Source organism: Lissotriton helveticus, chromosome 10 (genome assembly GCF_964261635.1).
Source record: "Lissotriton helveticus chromosome 10, aLisHel1.1, whole genome shotgun sequence".
Lineage (NCBI taxonomy): Eukaryota > Metazoa > Chordata > Amphibia > Caudata > Salamandridae > Lissotriton > Lissotriton helveticus.
Window position 1 is genome coordinate 922422817 of NC_136071.1, and position 18024 is coordinate 922440840.

General features: G+C 41.8%; 1 protein-coding gene across 1 annotated transcript in view; it reads left to right on the plus strand.

Annotated features, from left to right (window-relative positions):
- CUBN (cubilin) overlaps positions 1-18024 on the plus strand; it is a 1583269-nt gene that overhangs the window by 728721 nt on the left and 836524 nt on the right. Inside the window, exons 30-31 of the mRNA XM_078663578.1 lie at positions 1902-2076; positions 8747-8928. Coding sequence (XP_078519704.1) covers positions 1902-2076; positions 8747-8928 — 357 coding nt within the window. The remainder of the gene's footprint in view (positions 1-1901; positions 2077-8746; positions 8929-18024) is intronic.

The following is an 18024-nucleotide window of genomic DNA, read 5'->3' on the forward strand; positions in this document are numbered from 1 at the left end:
GAGAAATATTTTCATTTCCCCTCGTTTTTCCTCTTTTAATGTGTGCTGTATTCTATAGCACGAATTTAAAGAGAAAATGCCGATAGTGATTGTTTTTGTGCAGGGAGGTGCCCCTTCCTGCACACAAACAATCTCCCCACGACCCAGGCATCCTTGCACCATGGTGCCAGGGTGCCTCTGCATGCTCATGGCTGCAGTTTTTGTGCCAGTGCAGGGCGAAGCACAGAGATGCGATTTGTTGTCCCTGTGCTTTGAAAGTGACTCAGTGTGGCGCAGCCAAATGACTTGCGGAATGCACTGAGTCACTTTCATTGTAAATCTGCCCGTTAGTCATTTTGTTGCACTTTGCATACATTACCAAAAAGTGATGTATAATTTCATACATAAAATACATTTCTAGTGGCTTTACACATATCATGTATCCAGAATAACACTGCTGACACTTTGTTTTGATCATATGGATAAGATTAAGATGGATAGCACTTGAATATAGGGGGTTTCAAAACTCTGATTCAAAGGTAGGTGTGGTTTCTGGGTGAATAAGGGCTTTATATTTGATAACAGTATTTAGAGAACACTGTACTTGAAAACTATTAAGGCAAGCTAGTGTGAATGAGTAGCTCGTGCGACTGGTCGGGTGCCAGTGAAATACGAGAACTTTGAATGCAGAAGGAATGATATTCATGTATTGAGAGTTCATCTAGTTAGGTATGCCCCTTGCACCTCTGAATACATTGGCATGCATGTCTTTTGTTGGTAAATGGTTACAAAATGTTATTATGAACTAGATGGAGAGGGTTGTCAAAGAGAGTGTACAAGACTGGGGCAAAAGAATAGTCACAATAATTAAAACAGGATTATTAACATGACCTGATTACATAGAGGGTACAATAAGATTGATAACAGTGGTACAAGCTGTATTTCTGGGTAACCAAGAGGTGTTTGAGCAATATTTTCAGATAATCATGTTTTAGGACTCACCTAGACAATGAAGTAATATATGGAAAAGCAACAACTGTTTTCAAAGAAGAACAAAATCCCAATGACTTATGCATGTAAGAATTGCAAAATAAATTGTGATTCCTACACATTATCTAATAGCGATTCGCAAATTGTGCATCGTTATTAATTAATGTCACTCCATTCATTCCTATGGGCCCATAGGAATGAATAGGAATGCATCCGAAAATTGTGATTACCAAATTGCAATTCCAAGGGTGCCAGGGGGTCTAAGGCCCCGCTGATGCACCCACCCAAAAACCTAAGTGTGCTCATGATGTGCACACTTTTGCCCTAAGGGCATGTGTGTGCACCACGTGTCACTTTGAAAAATGCACTTTTGTGCATTTTTCAAAGAATGTTCAAATTACCATTAACTTGAAGTTGATGGTAATTAGCGTTTCCTAAATGTACAGTTTGCATTTAGGATAGGCTTGATGCATCGCATTTAGGGAATCACAAATTGCAATTCCCTAAATGCATTCACAATTTAGGTAATCACAATAAATTGCGTTTACCTACTATGCTAATGGAAAGCCTTTGATGCATCAGAAAAGGTCTATTTGAACTCACAAAAAGCCCGATTCTGCGAATCGGCCCGATTGTGAGGGCAAAAATGCTTAATCCATGTGGCCCCAACCCCTGTAAATAGTAGCAATTATTTCTACTCTTTGTATTTGATATTCATTAAATCAGCTTTGAAAGGATAAACAGCTCTGTGGGATGTGATTGCTATTACGTATGTAAAGACTGTCAAGGTTACAAGTGGTTGAGTTAAATGGTCTTCTCGATGTGTAATCTTTGACCTAGTTTGTATAAGCTGCAGAAAATATTAATTAATGGGTCTGTTGATTGTATGCATGATAACATTGTTGGAACTAATACATTACATTTCTCCTTAGATCTATGGGGGTCCAGATTTGGAATCACCTAGGATAGCGCAGCTTTGTAATTCACGTGCAGATGACAATCCACTGCATGTCTCGAGTACTGGCAACACCATAACAGTCAGATTCAGGACAGATTACTCTATCAATGGAAAAGGATTCAATGCCACATGGCAAGAAATGCCAGGAGGTAAGTGGTCCTATAGTGAATGCCTGGCTACCATTCACGTGTGTCGATGCCTGGTAAAATGGTTAACACTTACTTTAACATCTCTAATCATTAATTTATATAATTTCGGGAAGTAACCAAGCTAATATTATTTTAACCATGTTTGAAATAATTGTGTTATTTTTAGAATGTCCAGCATTGGATCGTAGATAAATTCCAATGTGTGGTTGAATACTATCTTCCCATCAGATGAGGAAGCTCAGAACATTTTTTGTGCTGTAAATTCTTCAAGTACCTTTTTCAGTTCTTTAGGGAATACTCTTTCAAAGGTCCTTTTAAAACACAAAGGCAATAAAAATCAAGCATCTCGGGTGCTTTTGTTATTCACATCAAAGTAGCACTAGTCAACACTGCTTCCCTTTTCATTATTTTTCAGCACGGTGAACATATTGTTATTTTTATTAATATGTCAAACTATTCTACTTTCATTCATTTACTCTGACCATACCATCTTTTGAACTTTAGAGCTACTCTCAAATATGCACTTTCTCCAGTGTTTGCTAGGCTGGAGTTAGAATTATAAATCTGCCCTCCAACCCCCCAATGTATGATTTTGTGTTCCAGAGTTAGAGTAGTAAATCTTACCCATCAGTATATGAAGTGTTCACAATGTTTGTTGCACTGCAGCTAGAAGAGGATCACTTTGCACCTATGTTATGTTAAGTTTTTTCTTATAGAGTGCACGTATCACCCCAGCTGGGGTCTCTCGGACCTAGCCTTAACACCTAATGATTCTTTGCCCTAACTTGCTAAAGAGCCCCAACCATTATTACTAATGGAAGAGATCACTTGTGATTATAAGCATTCTGTGGTTGTCCGTTCTCTTTTTATTTTGATGCACGTGCAATTAGTCCTAAAGCAATGCTTTCAAGCTCGAAAATATACACACAGTCAATGCTTCTTATTTCCTTTTGCCCTAGAAGTATCATAATTGCTTGCTTTTAAATGTATACTGCTACACAATGTGTACAGGCTTTGAAATCACTTAAGTACAAAGCCCACTGTAGTTTACTGCCTGTTGCAAGCACGGAAGTCTATTGGAGATACAGTTTCAATTCCAAGCCAAAGATACTGTTCATCCCTGTTTACCCTTCTGCAGACAGATGTGTACGAATCGTTCTGAAAAAATGACTGATGATTACACATAGTTCAAATGGTATCACCTATATTTGATAGGTGTAATTATTCACAATCCACAAGTACGCCCTGTGCTACCACTTTCAGGCAGGCAGTGTTGTGGGATTTGGTAGGAAGTCTGCTTGGTAGACCTTGAAGCCTGAATTAGAAATGCGGCTACATTTTGCAACATGTCTAAATAATAAATAAAGGTAGGGGAGATGCGAGATGATGCAAACTAATACAATTACATATTACTGTTTCAGGAGATTCAGGTCATATATTATAGTATATCTGTTTTTATTTAGCTGCTCTTTCAATGGATCATATAATTAAGCCCTGGATGTTAGTATGGCAGACCTAGTTCTTGCTACATTTAGCATCCTGGTAATTTCCTGGATAGCAGCCATACTATTTCACCACCACCATGCAGTTTATCAGCTTTTTAGACCTATGGCATGTCTAATCATTGAAATGACTGTCAGAATGCCTTTTATATGTTTTTAGTTGATTTAGCCCTTTACATGCATTATGAGGTATGTGAAGAACTAAAGACTTATTTCAAGACTATATAGACGGTCATCTTGAGACTATAGACCCTCTTGCCTTTCTCCGGTACATTGTGCATGACTCTCCAACCACACTCCTGGCCCTTACTCTGGTCAGTGCTCAGTTGTTTTGTGCTGTTTAAATACCACATACAGGTATGCATACAAATTGTCTATACATCTGCATGGTATTGTGTTTGGAATCTCTATTTTGTTCAATTCTACCTACCTCACCCAGGTAGATGTAAAATGAGGCGTACCCTCACTTAGGAGGCAACCACTGAGCTGAAGTAGTTTCACTTTAATTATAATTGAACAAAGAAAGGACAGTCACCCCTCACTCCCAAACCTATACAACGACCTACCTCCCACAGAGCAGATTCTATGATGATCACCAAACAATACGTCCCTTACTTGTGGGAAGAATGTAGGACACTGAGTAACATAATAAAGATATTAACCCATCCTACATTCTTCTTCATTCCAGTCTTAGCAACATTTTATTATACCAAGTAGTCAACAAACCGTTTCAAGTCAATCTAAGTACCACAAAAGTATACTTTGATTCATTAATACTTTGTGACTTTATAACAAGGTAATGGATCTGTTGCTTATTCAAGGGTGAAAAAATAAATAACTTTAGGGAAAAATAACAGTTCCGAAAAAAACTGAAACACCTTTAATATTAATGCTAGACACACACGAAAACTCAAACTTAGTCACTTTCTTGAACAACGTTCAGCCACAACGCACAAAATATTATGTGACAACAAGTAAAAGGAACCTCAACCAACAGACCAAGAGCTAAAATCAATGTCCATAAAGAGTCTTTAACAGTAATTGGAGGACGCATGGAGGAAGCATAGTACTGAGACAAAATGAAACCATGCAGAATCCCGAGAATGTGTTTATTTACCTGAGAAATCACCAAACTTTCTCATAAAAACCCATGAGACCTTGTAAGGTGAAACAAAGATAATCTTGTTAAACCCTGTCTGATGAAATGAAGGACCTAAACATTCATATATTGGGTAAACAATCACCATAATTAAAAAGTTGGCCAATGATGTGCATAAAATGTATCGTAATTCAGTCCCATGGTTGTGTACAGCTATGGCCATATTCCTGGATAGTGGACTTAACCACTCAACAACCACGCTAAAATGTGGATGTGGTGAAGATGCATTTCTGATAGTAAGTGGGGAATTGAGGGCAACAGAAGGGAGAAGAATCACCATTTTCAATGTCCTTCCTAATCTTTTCTCACAAATACAATTACACTTTTTCTGAAGCCAAGACTGGGCAACTAGTATTAATTCTAGCCACTGTGTTCTGACCTTGGAATTAACTTTGCAAATCAAAGGAAAAAGGGGACAATGTGGCTGCCAGTGTGATGAGCCATTCACTTCTGATAATTCATATTCCATGTTTGAAAGGTATGTTTGAAAGTCATCTTCCAAAGAGGGAAATAGACCCACCCCTTTAATACTAAGCAAGTGCAAACTTATATGATAATCCTATGTATGACTTTTTATCCTGAGCATAAGTTCAAGTTTGATACACATGCACTGAAATGCACTTGCAAAAGGTCTAATATAACATTATTTTACAGTAAAAAATGAATGCCGTTGTCAAGGTAGACCACTGAGTTGGAATGAGTAATACAGAATCCAAACGAGATATTTAACTTGATTTTTAATGCTTCCCTAAGCTAAACAGTAGGCCTGTGTGGTGAACTCCATTGCATTCAAGGACTTTGCTGAGTTTACCGCACTCCATGGAGCATACAGAGTTCCGAAAAGAGTTTTTTCCTCACCCACCAACTTTAAGTTGGCGAGCACAAGCGAGGAAAATCCAATGCTAGGCCACCTCCCAGGGAGATTTCTCAACGTGGGTGGTTGTGGATGGCCGTGACACTTATGTTGAAAAACCATCTGTTCGCGTTGAGGAAGCTGCCTCTCAAGTAGAAAATCTTGAGCAGAAAGAAGCAGCGCCCTCTTGCACTGTGCATGGTGCCAGTCGCACTGATTTTCCAGCATGCACCCAGCACTAAAAATCTGCGTGAATGGTGCGACCTAAGGCACTCTGTCCCATGCGGAAATCTGCATAGTGCTCCAGAGTTTATGCTCACTTTGCGGAGTTCCTTGTAAAAGAACTTTGCAAATTCTCCCCAGGCCTAGTAAAAAGATACATATGTCAACATAAGTAACCCTTTGAAATCTTAGAAAAATTAACGCTATTAATGGGAACCTTTTAGAAATTATTTTTAACCATATTGTGGTGTTACACACCCTTTATCTGTCTAACTGTTTTTTACTGCATTGCTTAGGTTTTTAAGAGTTCAAGCCTGGTCGTATTCTCTGTAAAAAAGCTTGTAGCTGTTATTTTCTTTTGTCACTCTGAGCCTAGAAGAGTTGGTGCTATAACAAGATGGAAGTCACTTCCACAAGAGCACTGCCCACATCAGACCACTTTTTCCTTGGCGTAGAATCCAATTTGCCTGTTGCCCAATTGTTTAGGTCACACATGAGAAAGTGTGAAAAAGACATATCCTTTTATAAAATATATTTACCATTATTTCGTAACATAATGGCAGCCAGCAGTAACACAGGTACATCATAATATCCCAAAATTATAAATGGTGCAAGAAAAGTGCACACAACCAGCTCGTTCAAACAGCATGTGTAGATGTAAGCCACGACCATATGAGTATCTTCTGCCAATGAATATTCACTGGCATCCTTAAGCCATAGTTCCAGCTCAGATTCAGTTGGTCACAGCCAATGAATTGCTGTGTGATGCTTTCAAAACAAGAGAGAGATGATGATCTATGTACGTCCGATATTCTATAATTGACAGTAGTAATACATGTGGCTCTCATCAGCCGTCTGGCCCACCTCTCTCCAGAGTATCTAGTCTACCTTAGTTCAACTTTCAATATTTATTAGTGTAAGAAACTGGTAAAACCCTGCTCAAGCAGACACTGCAGTCCTTGTCAGGAAGAAATCACAAGCAAACCTTAAAATAACCTGTACGTATCTAGGCACAGAGCAGTCAGACTTACCTAAGAGGCAATGTATAAATTATTTGTGAAATAACTCAAAAAGTAACACAGGTAAAGCAAACCACAATTGGGAAAATAGAGTAATTTTTATGAACAAAAAAAGACCAAAACTACAAAAATACGATCAGTAGAACTCAAGATGCTCAGCTTTAATGATGTGAGTGAAAATAATTACTAAAAGCACAAAGTGTGACTTGAGGAAATCTGGTCACACTGGACTGGGACAAAGTCACAAGTTCTGGCCTACCGCAATGGAGTGTGGGCCAGCTATAGGGACCCAGTAAGGCCTCTAAACAAGAGTACCTTATGTCCTGATTGTAGAGCATTGCTAGGTCCTATGCCAAGGATGCATCACGTTTCCGAGGGGTTGCTGAGTTGCAGTGTGAGGATCCCATCAATGAGGGCATGCAATGCGAATTCATGCACCGAGGATGCTTTGCACAATCGAAGTGATGCATTTGCTCCGGGGAGGCTGCAATGCGATAACCTGCACTCTAGTAGAGTCTTCCATCGGCGAGTGATTTGCGATGTGAGGGTCTGAGTCAGGAATGCATCACGTAGGCGGTGGTTCCGATGAGGTCAATGAGGAGTGCTTGCATCGGGAGAACCCTTTCAGCAGATGCAATACACACATTCTACTTGGAGAGATAACTCCACTGGCACCCAGTCAACAAAAGAGTCACATGCAAGCTCCTTGCACATGCCTACAAAACCCTCCATGACGCCTGAGCAGCATACCTGAGCCAACGCCTCTCATTCCATATCCCCACCAGGCACCTCCACTCAGCCGAACTGGCCCTTACCATCATCCCTCAGAGCTGCAAGACTAGGATCAGAGGAAGATACTTTTCTTACCTCACTGCCAAAACCTGGAACACCCTCCTCTCCACCTCCGGCTATCCTCGTCACTGACCCAATTCAGAAAGGATCACTAAACCTGGCTCTTCGACTGAACCTCAGTGTCCAGAGAGACCCGCAGCCCCCCCAGCACCTTGAGACCCTTGCGGGTGGGTTGTCGCACTTGACAAACACTGATCGATTGACATGGAGCACATCCATACACAAATGGGTACCCTTCAATTCCAGGGACTATTATGGCAACATGTGCTTTTTGTGACCATGTAAGATATTCGTTTTTAGCTAATGTTTTATTTGTAGAATAAGGGCCTGGTAGCTTCTCCAACAATTTCTTTGCAAAAATAATGTCAAATCAAATTATTATCAAAGCCAAAAGGCTGGTAGCTAATGCCAGACTAATAGCTTTGCCAATGCTTTTTGTCAGCATAGAACATGATAACAAAATAGTAGATAAAAGAAAGAAAGGAAGAAAGGTAATTAAATGGCTGTCAAGATGGCATTCAATAACAAGCACATAAGTATATAATAAAAAAGCATATGAAATAAGAAATGATTGAAAATACAAACCAATGTAAGAGAGCATCCTAGAATATGAAATAAAGTGGGGATTTTACATAGAACTCCTCATAAATAGAATTACAAGAGATATTTCCATCTCGATTGGAGAGATAGTTTATAGACGGAGACCCAAAAGCATGTCAGTCTTGTAGAGAATCAGATGAATTAAGTATTTTCTATCAATATTGTGCTTAAAATAAATGGTATTCTATTGGGCTATATGGGAGATTTCCTGAATTATAGTTCCAATTTACAGCAAATTTGATGGATTTCTGTGCTTTGTTATTTTTTTAATTACCCAGGCAAAATAAATTGTATTTGATTTGATATTTGAACTGTATCAAAAAGAGTACATCATTAATTATGATTCATACGGCTATTTATGGTATGTGACTTGTGAGTTGAGAAAGCAAGGCCAAATATAGTTGACATGCTGGATGCTTTTCAGAATTGAAGTTGAATTTATGATGGTCTGCTTATTTTCTAGGTTGTGGGGGAGTGTTCCAAGCACACAGTGGTGAGATCCATTCTCCAAACTATCCTAGTGCACTTGGAAACACCGCTGATTGCTCTTGGATTATCCGTGTGGACCAAGGGCACCGTGTAATGCTGAACATCACTGACTTGGACCTGCAATATGACGCCACATGCTCCCAAAGCAGCATTACTGTGAGTCCAGCTACTATGCTGCTTCAAAATGTTATACCCTGTGATAACATACTACCCACTAAGAAGCATGTGTTTGCCATTACCACCACTCATACGCCATCAAAATATTTCTGCAACAGGACTGATCGCCTGTCAGAGGATAGATTTTTCTGGACATGGGTTCATTTGATTTACACATTAAGTGAAATTTCTAGAGGACAGCAACATTGTTGATTGTTTAAAATCATTAGCATTGAAACACTTTCCTATACTAAGGAGCTTAGCAATGCAAAATATGATACTAGTTACTTTTTGTGCAGTGAGCCACCATCCTCTGACACAGATTGCAGTGACTGGCCTTACATTCACTCTGTGTTGGGGGAGGGGACGTTGGAATGGGCTCTGACAGCCAGTGATGCTCCGATAGCTTCCCAACCCATGTGGTGAGCGGCAGTAGGCTAAATCCTCACATGCTGACAGAGGAGAGAGTGCAAGTCCTACTAAGAAATACACATAAGCCTTGTTTTCTGGTAATGCATTGCGGGTCAGATGTATCATTGTACTGGTTGCAAAAACCGGCCACAATTTGCAACCAGTATTCTTTTGACCAGTATTGAATTTTGCAAACCAAACTATGCACTAATATGCTGAGTGGTAAAATTCCAAATCTGAATGGGTTACAGTCTAACCTACTTAATTAATATTCATTAGGTTGGGTGCAAATTGTGGCTCATTCCAATTTGTTAAAATCATGGGGTGGTGGCATACTAGGGTCAGCAGATCACTGTATCTAAGATTGTGTTCAAATGTTCCTTGTACAGCAGCCTCACTTCCTTAAAGGAAAAGGGACTAATTTAAAAAAAAGATCTTATTTTAAAAGTTTCTCTTAGAGTTGGCAGTGACCCCATGGATGACTGTTTTCTCCTACAGAATCTGTTCCTGCAATTCACAAAGCTTAAGTTAATGATTTACCAGCACAACATAGAGGTGAGTAACTTTTCAGTGGCTTGCAACTGGATTTCCAGTTGCAAACCATTAGTTCATAGGGTACCTCGTAGGCATTGGAAGGGACACACAAAGCGCATCACTTTCACATACAAAATTAGCATGCAATTGCAATCCCATTTTAGGAGTCGATAAAACTTTACTGACTCTTGACATGGAATTGGTACAATGGAAAAGACCTTTTTTGTGGTCACAAACACCAATGTAAAGTGCTTGAGACCATAGAAAAGGTTAGTAACTCTGGCCAATTGATTCCCTCAAGGCAAACTTCTGCACGTTCATACTAGTAGTAAAGTAGTGACCCTTTCCAAGAAAGGTAAATGTATTACAGCGGCCTCGTAGAATGTTTCATTGAGCAGATCACTCACAAACACTATGCAACCACATTAATTCTCATCACGTTATCCTCAGAGCAATGAGTCAGGCATAAGTTCTCCTCAGCTATTTCTTTCATCTAGGCTGCAAGCCATTTTATAGATACCTTTATGAGGGCTATGTTCGCCATATTTGACTGCCACTGGAGATCCATCAATCGCCACTAGATAATGGTTCACTTTTGATTGCTAATTTTTTGAAAAAAAATACATGATCTTTTTTCTGCAATAAAATGTGATCTACTAGCAACCTCCAGACAGAAAGAAATTAATAAAGGAGCAAGGCATGGAGAGAATGGCATGTATATTTGTAGAGCACAATGTTCACCTTCAAGGAGGTAGCTTGGTGCTATTGACAGATAACAGTTCATTTTTCCCCAATGACACTCATTTTATTGGCCTCGGAAAGATGAAAGGCTGAGTGGAAATACAGGGATTCAAACTTGTGTCATAGCACACATCCCCGGAAAAGATGCATTAGTTCACTCACCATCAATCCCGCAATTGTGAAATCTCATGTATTTATGAGACCGAGAGAATGGGACACAACTGAAAGAAACATATATATATAAGGATTGAGAACACCTGCATGTTATTGGGAGTGACAAGCGAAAGGTGTCCATGCCATTCATTATTTCCACAAAGAGTGATTCATTTGGCCAATGTCACGACCTTCGTTTCTGGAATTTCTCTTTTCTACTGGGTAGACGTGCAATGTATATCAGGAGCATTTCTGGAATCCTACTAACTTCAAACAATATATTTTGGATATTTCCTTTCACCTCTCGCTGCTTGGGATTCCGTGCCACGTGCGACCTCTTTACAAAGTTTCCTGCGTGGCAGCAATCCAGTATCCATGAGATTCTAAATCTAGTCGATCATGTGTCAGACATTAGGATCTAAGTGATCATCAGGCAATGCACTGGAAGGAGGCGCAGATTTGTTGGGTCATTATGGTCACGTTGAAAGGCAGATAACATGTTTTCATATTAAATGTCTGAATATGTGATAACACAAAGGAAAGGCACAACGTCTTTACCTGGCCATCATCCCTTATTGCCTCCTGATAGATATGTTGTTGCTGAAAGTAAATTAAGCTCATGAACATAGCGATAGCGCTTTGATGAACTACTTGGGTTATATAAATGCTTTGATGATGATGAATTGCAAAGAACAAAAAGAAAATTGCATAGAGAGCAGAACCTCTGACAACTCACCAACCACTTCACAGGGCTCCCAAACTCACATAACTCCATATGCAAAGCCCAAGATCTCATCTAATGAGAAATCGAAATAACAATATAAACATATGGTATCACAAGAAGCACGGCAGCAGCCAGACCTACATCTGGACACCTATGAAAGTAGTCACTTTAGAAACTCTAGTGTAAAAGGGGCTGAGAGAAGAGGAGCACATGTTACAAGATGAGGAGGTCTTAAGCATGTTATGACCAGATAGCACACTTTTTCCCGGATGATGGATACATGCACCTATCAAGATGCTCCAACCACATCAGGACATCAGGATAGCCACGTGATTGCTGACTCAGGTAGTGTGGTGTGCTGATTTTTTGTTGCAAATGGACTTTTAATGGTACACAGGAAGGATAGCACATCCTGCCGTCTTCTAAGCCACTACATATTTCCCAAATGCATAAAAGGATTTATGAGGTGCACTACATTGAACAGAAATACTGTGGATTTTCACACCTAGATTACATGGCGTGTGTTTTGGACCCTGCATGTCTTCTAATTAGTGGCCTGTTACCATGTTCTAATGGTGACAACATACCTTCTGCAACAGGTATTCCTGTATTGACCATAATTGAAGTGCCATCCGTTACAGATGCCATTCCCTTTATTTTTTAAAAAACCTGCTATTTCTTGACGTCTCATGATTTTGGTCCTCAATATTTTGTCCACTGTGATGTGGTAGAACACTGTTTCTCTAGTTGACGTTTTAACGTACGACCAAGTGGATCACACCGCCAGTGTAAAACGTTGAGCCACTGCTTGCCTATGTCCAGTGAAAACTTTTGATCCATGTGCAGCGAATGAGCATGTCGATTTGTAGCTCTTACTTGATGTTGAATTGAAGGCTGGGTTGCAGGAGATTCTTTGAAGACATTAACAGTATTGAGATGGGAAGAGTTCAGCTAACCACAGTGCACATCATTAGAGGAGATTAGAGAATACAAAGATGTGGCCGTCTCAGGGCCTGTATGAGAGCTACTGGAAGGACTGTAGAACATAGTTCAAAGCGCAGAATTAAGGGTAAGGATGGGTGACAAATGTTCCAGGTTCTATGAGATGAGCCAAGTGCGTGTTCCTTCTTAGGAGAGTTTAGAACTGTGACCTCGAAGAGCGGCGTAGACTGGAACATCTCACTAGAAACGTAGTTGAATGAGTGAAACTGCTCATTGTGGTTAAACATACGAAACTGTGTTGATTTGATAAAATTATGATAAATTCAATGATAAAACATGTTGGGTTCGAGTTAATACTGTGAAAATTAGCTCATCAAAAGCAAACACAAGCACCAAGAGTGTCGTCTCTGTCGCTGCTGGGCAGTGGTTCACTGCTGCTGAAGGTTCAATGGGTCCTGGCACAGCTGGGCAGCATTGTTAACACAACTCTGGCAGCATTTAAATCAAATTTAATTTAGAGTGCGAGGATCACCATCTATATGTGATTAACTCTGATGAAAAGTGACTGCCAATAATGTTACCACGCTATTCCACATTTTGACCCGCAGTTTCCTAAACGAGGAGAAATTTCCCTACAGATGTTTCACAACTTTCTAAATGAAGTGGTGAGTCTGCCTGTGCTAATCAAATGTCCAAACTGGTGGCTTTGTGATCTTTTATTTTTAATTGTAGCATTTTGAATTTTCCATCATGCTTTCCGAAGAAAGCCCGCATTAAACTAGCTATGCTAAATTGTAACCGACTAGCCAATGAAAGAATCATTCTTGTATCTGTTATTCCATCTAAAAGCTACAGGATACAATGTTCGTAGTCAGGCTTATTTCCCATTCTATTGAAAACAAGAAAAATAGGGCGAGGTTGATAATAGTAGAAGAAAAGCAGGAAAGCAGCGGGGCTTCTGGAAACTGTACGCACCGTTATAGTGCAGTGTTTGTGAAAGATAACGGTGTAAAAAGCCACCGGGCAATAAACAATACTGCAGGGGATTCGGGTAGAACGCGGTGCATTTCTGACACTTGATAATCCGACAGGACTCCCTAAAGTATCACCAGTCCGGTTAATGCTGGACGCTGGTTGGAGCTTTTCAGAGCTTCTTACACCTTTATATGTTGCCTATGAGTACCGGAGCGCCATTAGTGTGTCTCCTTTCAAGGGGAATGTCTTGCATGACGTCACGTGAAGATGCCATGATCACTGATTTTCCCTTCCGCACTTAAACCTGGTTTGTGCCATTCCCCTCTGGAATCATGACTTTGGGGATCTCAGGGCAATGGAGCAGGGACCACCTTTGTTAGGCAGCACCCTTGTCTGTCAGCCACCTGCAGTGCCTACGATGCACTTATAAAAGGAGAAGGCGTGCGAGACACAGAGCCCTTCACCAGGGCCGGCTTTAGAGAGGTTGGTGCCCGGTGCTACAATCATTTTTGGCACCCCTCAAATCTCCATGACCACCTCCTATGATTTCCTCCCGACCACCAGGCAAAAGTGCCCCTCATCGTTCTGTAGCCTCTCTGTCACATACATTTGTTTTTAAGCACTAGTAAAGGCTAACTTTACCTGTAAGAATGTATGTAAAAGGAGAAGGCATGGGAGGTACAGAGCCCTACACCGTGCACTGCCACCAGCTAATACACCTTAACAGCACACCTTGTAGGATGGGAGCCGAACTGAGCCAGAGTCCAAGGCAGAGACCAACTGCATCAACCTTGACTTAATAATTTGTGTACTCTCACATCAGGATGAATGAGGGGGTCTTTAATAGTGGGAGTATCACACAGAGGTACTTTGTAGCATATGCATGGGAGGTCTACTCACCTTGCATAACGCAGTTATAGTATATGTGCCTATGCATACATGCAAATACTACAAAAGGGTCCAGGATGGTTGTATCACATCCCGAATTTTAAAGTGGTTGGTTTCGTATCTCAATTGGATGCTGAAGCTGGTGTAACGTTGGTGATTGAAGTCGATGAAGGATAATCTATAGGACGTCTTGGTGACTTTGTTTGTGCCATCTCTATCCAGGGTGGTGATACTATCTCTGATGGCAGACAATTCCCTCAGAGTTCACAATATTTTCTGGATGTTTTTTGTGAAGACAACGTGACATGGCAAGCACCTGGGATTTGAGGCATCAGTGTCTTTCTGTGCTTCCTTTCAGGCAGATGATATTGGTACACTAATTGTAAAAGGATCAGATGAAATAGTACTGTACTGTGCATACCAACCTGGTCTCAGATGTCATTGGCAACCGTTTTTGTCCGTGGGTATGAAATAAAGTATAGAAATTCATTGATGGCATCTATGCTGCACCAGAAACTTGGTACGGAATGTACTGCTGATCAGTGTAGGTTTTTCTTTTTTGTCCTCATAGCACCAAAGCTGCTGAAAACTCAGGCTATACTGTGTTGAGGGACTGCTGCACTTGATTTGAGATTGTGGTACTGGGGCCCAGTTCCACAATCACAATCTGGGCTGAAATTCGTACCCATTTGAGTGCTTGGGTGTAGTCATTAGACCACTCAGCTTTCTGCAACCAGCATGCCACTCCACCTTATAAAATGAGCCCATACTGTATTCATCCTACCCGGAGTGCTTCCTGTATTCAGCCTGCAGGTCCGGGGGATGATTTTAACCAACTCTCCTGAGTGGGACGACTTGGTTTTAACCAGTGTATACAAATCTCCCTTCTAGTGAGAAGTACTAGATTAAAAAAACAGGCACCCCTGAACTCTACTAAGAAGACTTCTCATTACAATATCAACCCCTAACAGAGAGATGATCTTGATAATTACCCTAAACATTTCCGAGATGATGTTGCTCACAATCTCCTAATATCCTTTGATGATAGGACAAGTGACAATCATGTGGTCATCATTCGCTTCAAGATGGCCACATCTTCTACACTTGGGGTACAGGTCCTTTACAAATCTGACAACCCTTTGAGGGGTCCAATAAAGTCTGTTAAGGGTGAAAATAAAGTATTTTTGAATTAGCAGGTTTCACCGTACAGTACAACCATTTGAAGGATGCATGCCACAGGTGTGGCAGCTCAGGCCCTGGAACCAGATCTTCCCATACCTTCTATGGTGCTGCCACATTTCTATTTTTGGAAAAGGGGGTGGTGATGAACAGAGTGTCTGAATTAAGCAGACCACTCTTACCCAGTCCAAAGATCAGGGCTTGATCCATCACCGTTATTTAGCTCACTGCCCCATCCCAGCTCAGAACCTGGCTATATGCAAATTAGTCTGTCCCTGGCCCAGTGCATCATGGGAACAGGGCAGACCAAACTACCAAGCCAATTCTTCACCAGAAAGGATACAAGCTACCGGGGACCGGTTTCTGGCATTTCAGCCTCGTCGGCCCGGCTTGCTTGAATCCTGATGGAGCAGTGAGCAAGGGACTCATGTCTGAGTATACCCTGCCACACCTATAGTGGCCAAAAACGATTCAGAAAAGGGGGTGGTGATGAACAGAGTGTCTGAATTAAGCAGACCACTCTTACCCAGTCCAAAGATCAGGGCTTGATCCATCACCGTTATTTAGCTCACTGCCCCATCCCAGCTCAGAACCTGGCTATATGCAAATTAGTCTGTCCCTGGCCCAGTGCATCATGGGAACAGGGCAGACCAAACTACCAAGCCAATTCTTCACCAGAAAGGATACAAGCTACCGGGGACCGGTTTCTGGCATTTCAGCCTCATCGGCCCGGCTTGCTTGAATCCTGATGGAGCAGTGAGCAAGGGACTCATGTCTGAGTATACCCTGCCACACCTATAGTGGCCAAAAACGATTCAGAAAAGGGGGTGGTGATGAACAGAGTGTCTGAATTAAGCAGACCACTCTTACCCAGTCCAAAGATCAGGGCTTGATCCATCACCGTTATTTAGCTCACTGCCCCATCCCAGCTCAGAACCTGGCTATATGCAAAATTAGTCTGTCCCTGGCCCAGTGCATCATGGGAACAGGGCAGACCAAACTACCAAGCCAATTCTTCACCAGAAAGGATACAAGCTACCGGGGACCGGTTTCTGGCATTTCAGCCTCGTCGGCCCGGCTTGCTTGAATCCTGATGGAGCAGTGAGCAAGGGACTCATGTCTGAGTATATCCTGCCACACCTATAGTGGCCAAAAACGATTCAGAAAAGGGGGTGGTGATGAACAGAGTGTCTGAATTAAGCAGACCACTCTTACCCAGTCCAAAGATCAGGGCTTGATCCATCACCGTTATTTAGCTCACTGCCCCATCCCAGCTCAGAACCTGGCTATATGCAAATTAGTCTGTCCCTGGCCCAGTGCATCATGGGAACAGGGCAGACCAAACTACCAAGCCAATTCTTCACCAGAAAGGATACAAGCTACCGGGGACCGGTTTCTGGCATTTCAGCCTCGTCGGCCCGGCTTGCTTGAATCCTGATGGAGCAGTGAGCAAGGGACTCATGTCTGAGTATACCCTGCCACACCTATAGTGGCCAAAAACGATTCAGAAAAGGGGGTGGTGATGAACAGAGTGTCTGAATTAAGCAGACCACTCTTACCCAGTCCAAAGATCAGGGCTTGATCCATCACCGTTATTTAGCTCACTGCCCCATCCCAGCTCAGAACCTGGCTATATGCAAATTAGTCTGTCCCTGGCCCAGTGCATCATGGGAACAGGGCAGACCAAACTACCAAGCCAATTCTTCACCAGAAAGGATACAAGCTACCGGGGACCGGTTTCTGGCATTTCAGCCTCGTCGGCCCGGCTTGCTTGAATCCTGATGGAGCAGTGAGCAAGGGACTCATGTCTGAGTATACCCTGCCACACCTATAGTGGCCAAAAACGATTCAGAAAAGGGGGTGGTGATGAACAGAGTGTCTGAATTAAGCAGACCACTCTTACCCAGTCCAAAGATCAGGGCTTGATCCATAAGCGTGGAAGGGTATACTCAGATGTGAGTCCCTTGCTCATTGCACCATCAGGATTCAAGCAAGCCGGGCCGACGATGCCTGAAATGGCAGAAACCGGTCCCCGGAAGCTTGTTTCCTTCCCAGTATAAGAATTGGCTTGGTAGTTTGGTTTGCCCTGTTCCCATCATGCACTGGGACAGGAACAGACTAATTTGCATATAGCCAAGTTCTGAGCTGGGATGGTGCAGTGAGCTAAAAAATGGTGATGGATCAAGCCCTGATCTTTGGACTGGGTAAGAGTGGTCTGCTTAATTCAGGCACTCTGTTCATCACCACCCCCTTTTCTGAATCATTTTGTCCACCATAAGCGTGGAAGGGTATACTCAGATGTGAGTCCCTTGCTCATTGCACCATCAGGATTCAAGCAAGCCGGGCCGACGACGCCTGAAATGGCAGAAACCGGTCCCCGGAAGCTTGTTTCCTTCCCAGTATAAGAATTGGCTTGGTAGTTTGGTTTGCCCTGTTCCCATCATGCACTGGGACAGGAACAGACTAATTTGCATATAGCCAAGTTCTGAGCTGGGATGGTGCAGTGAGCTAAAAAACGGTGATGGATCAAGCCCTGATCTTTGGACTGG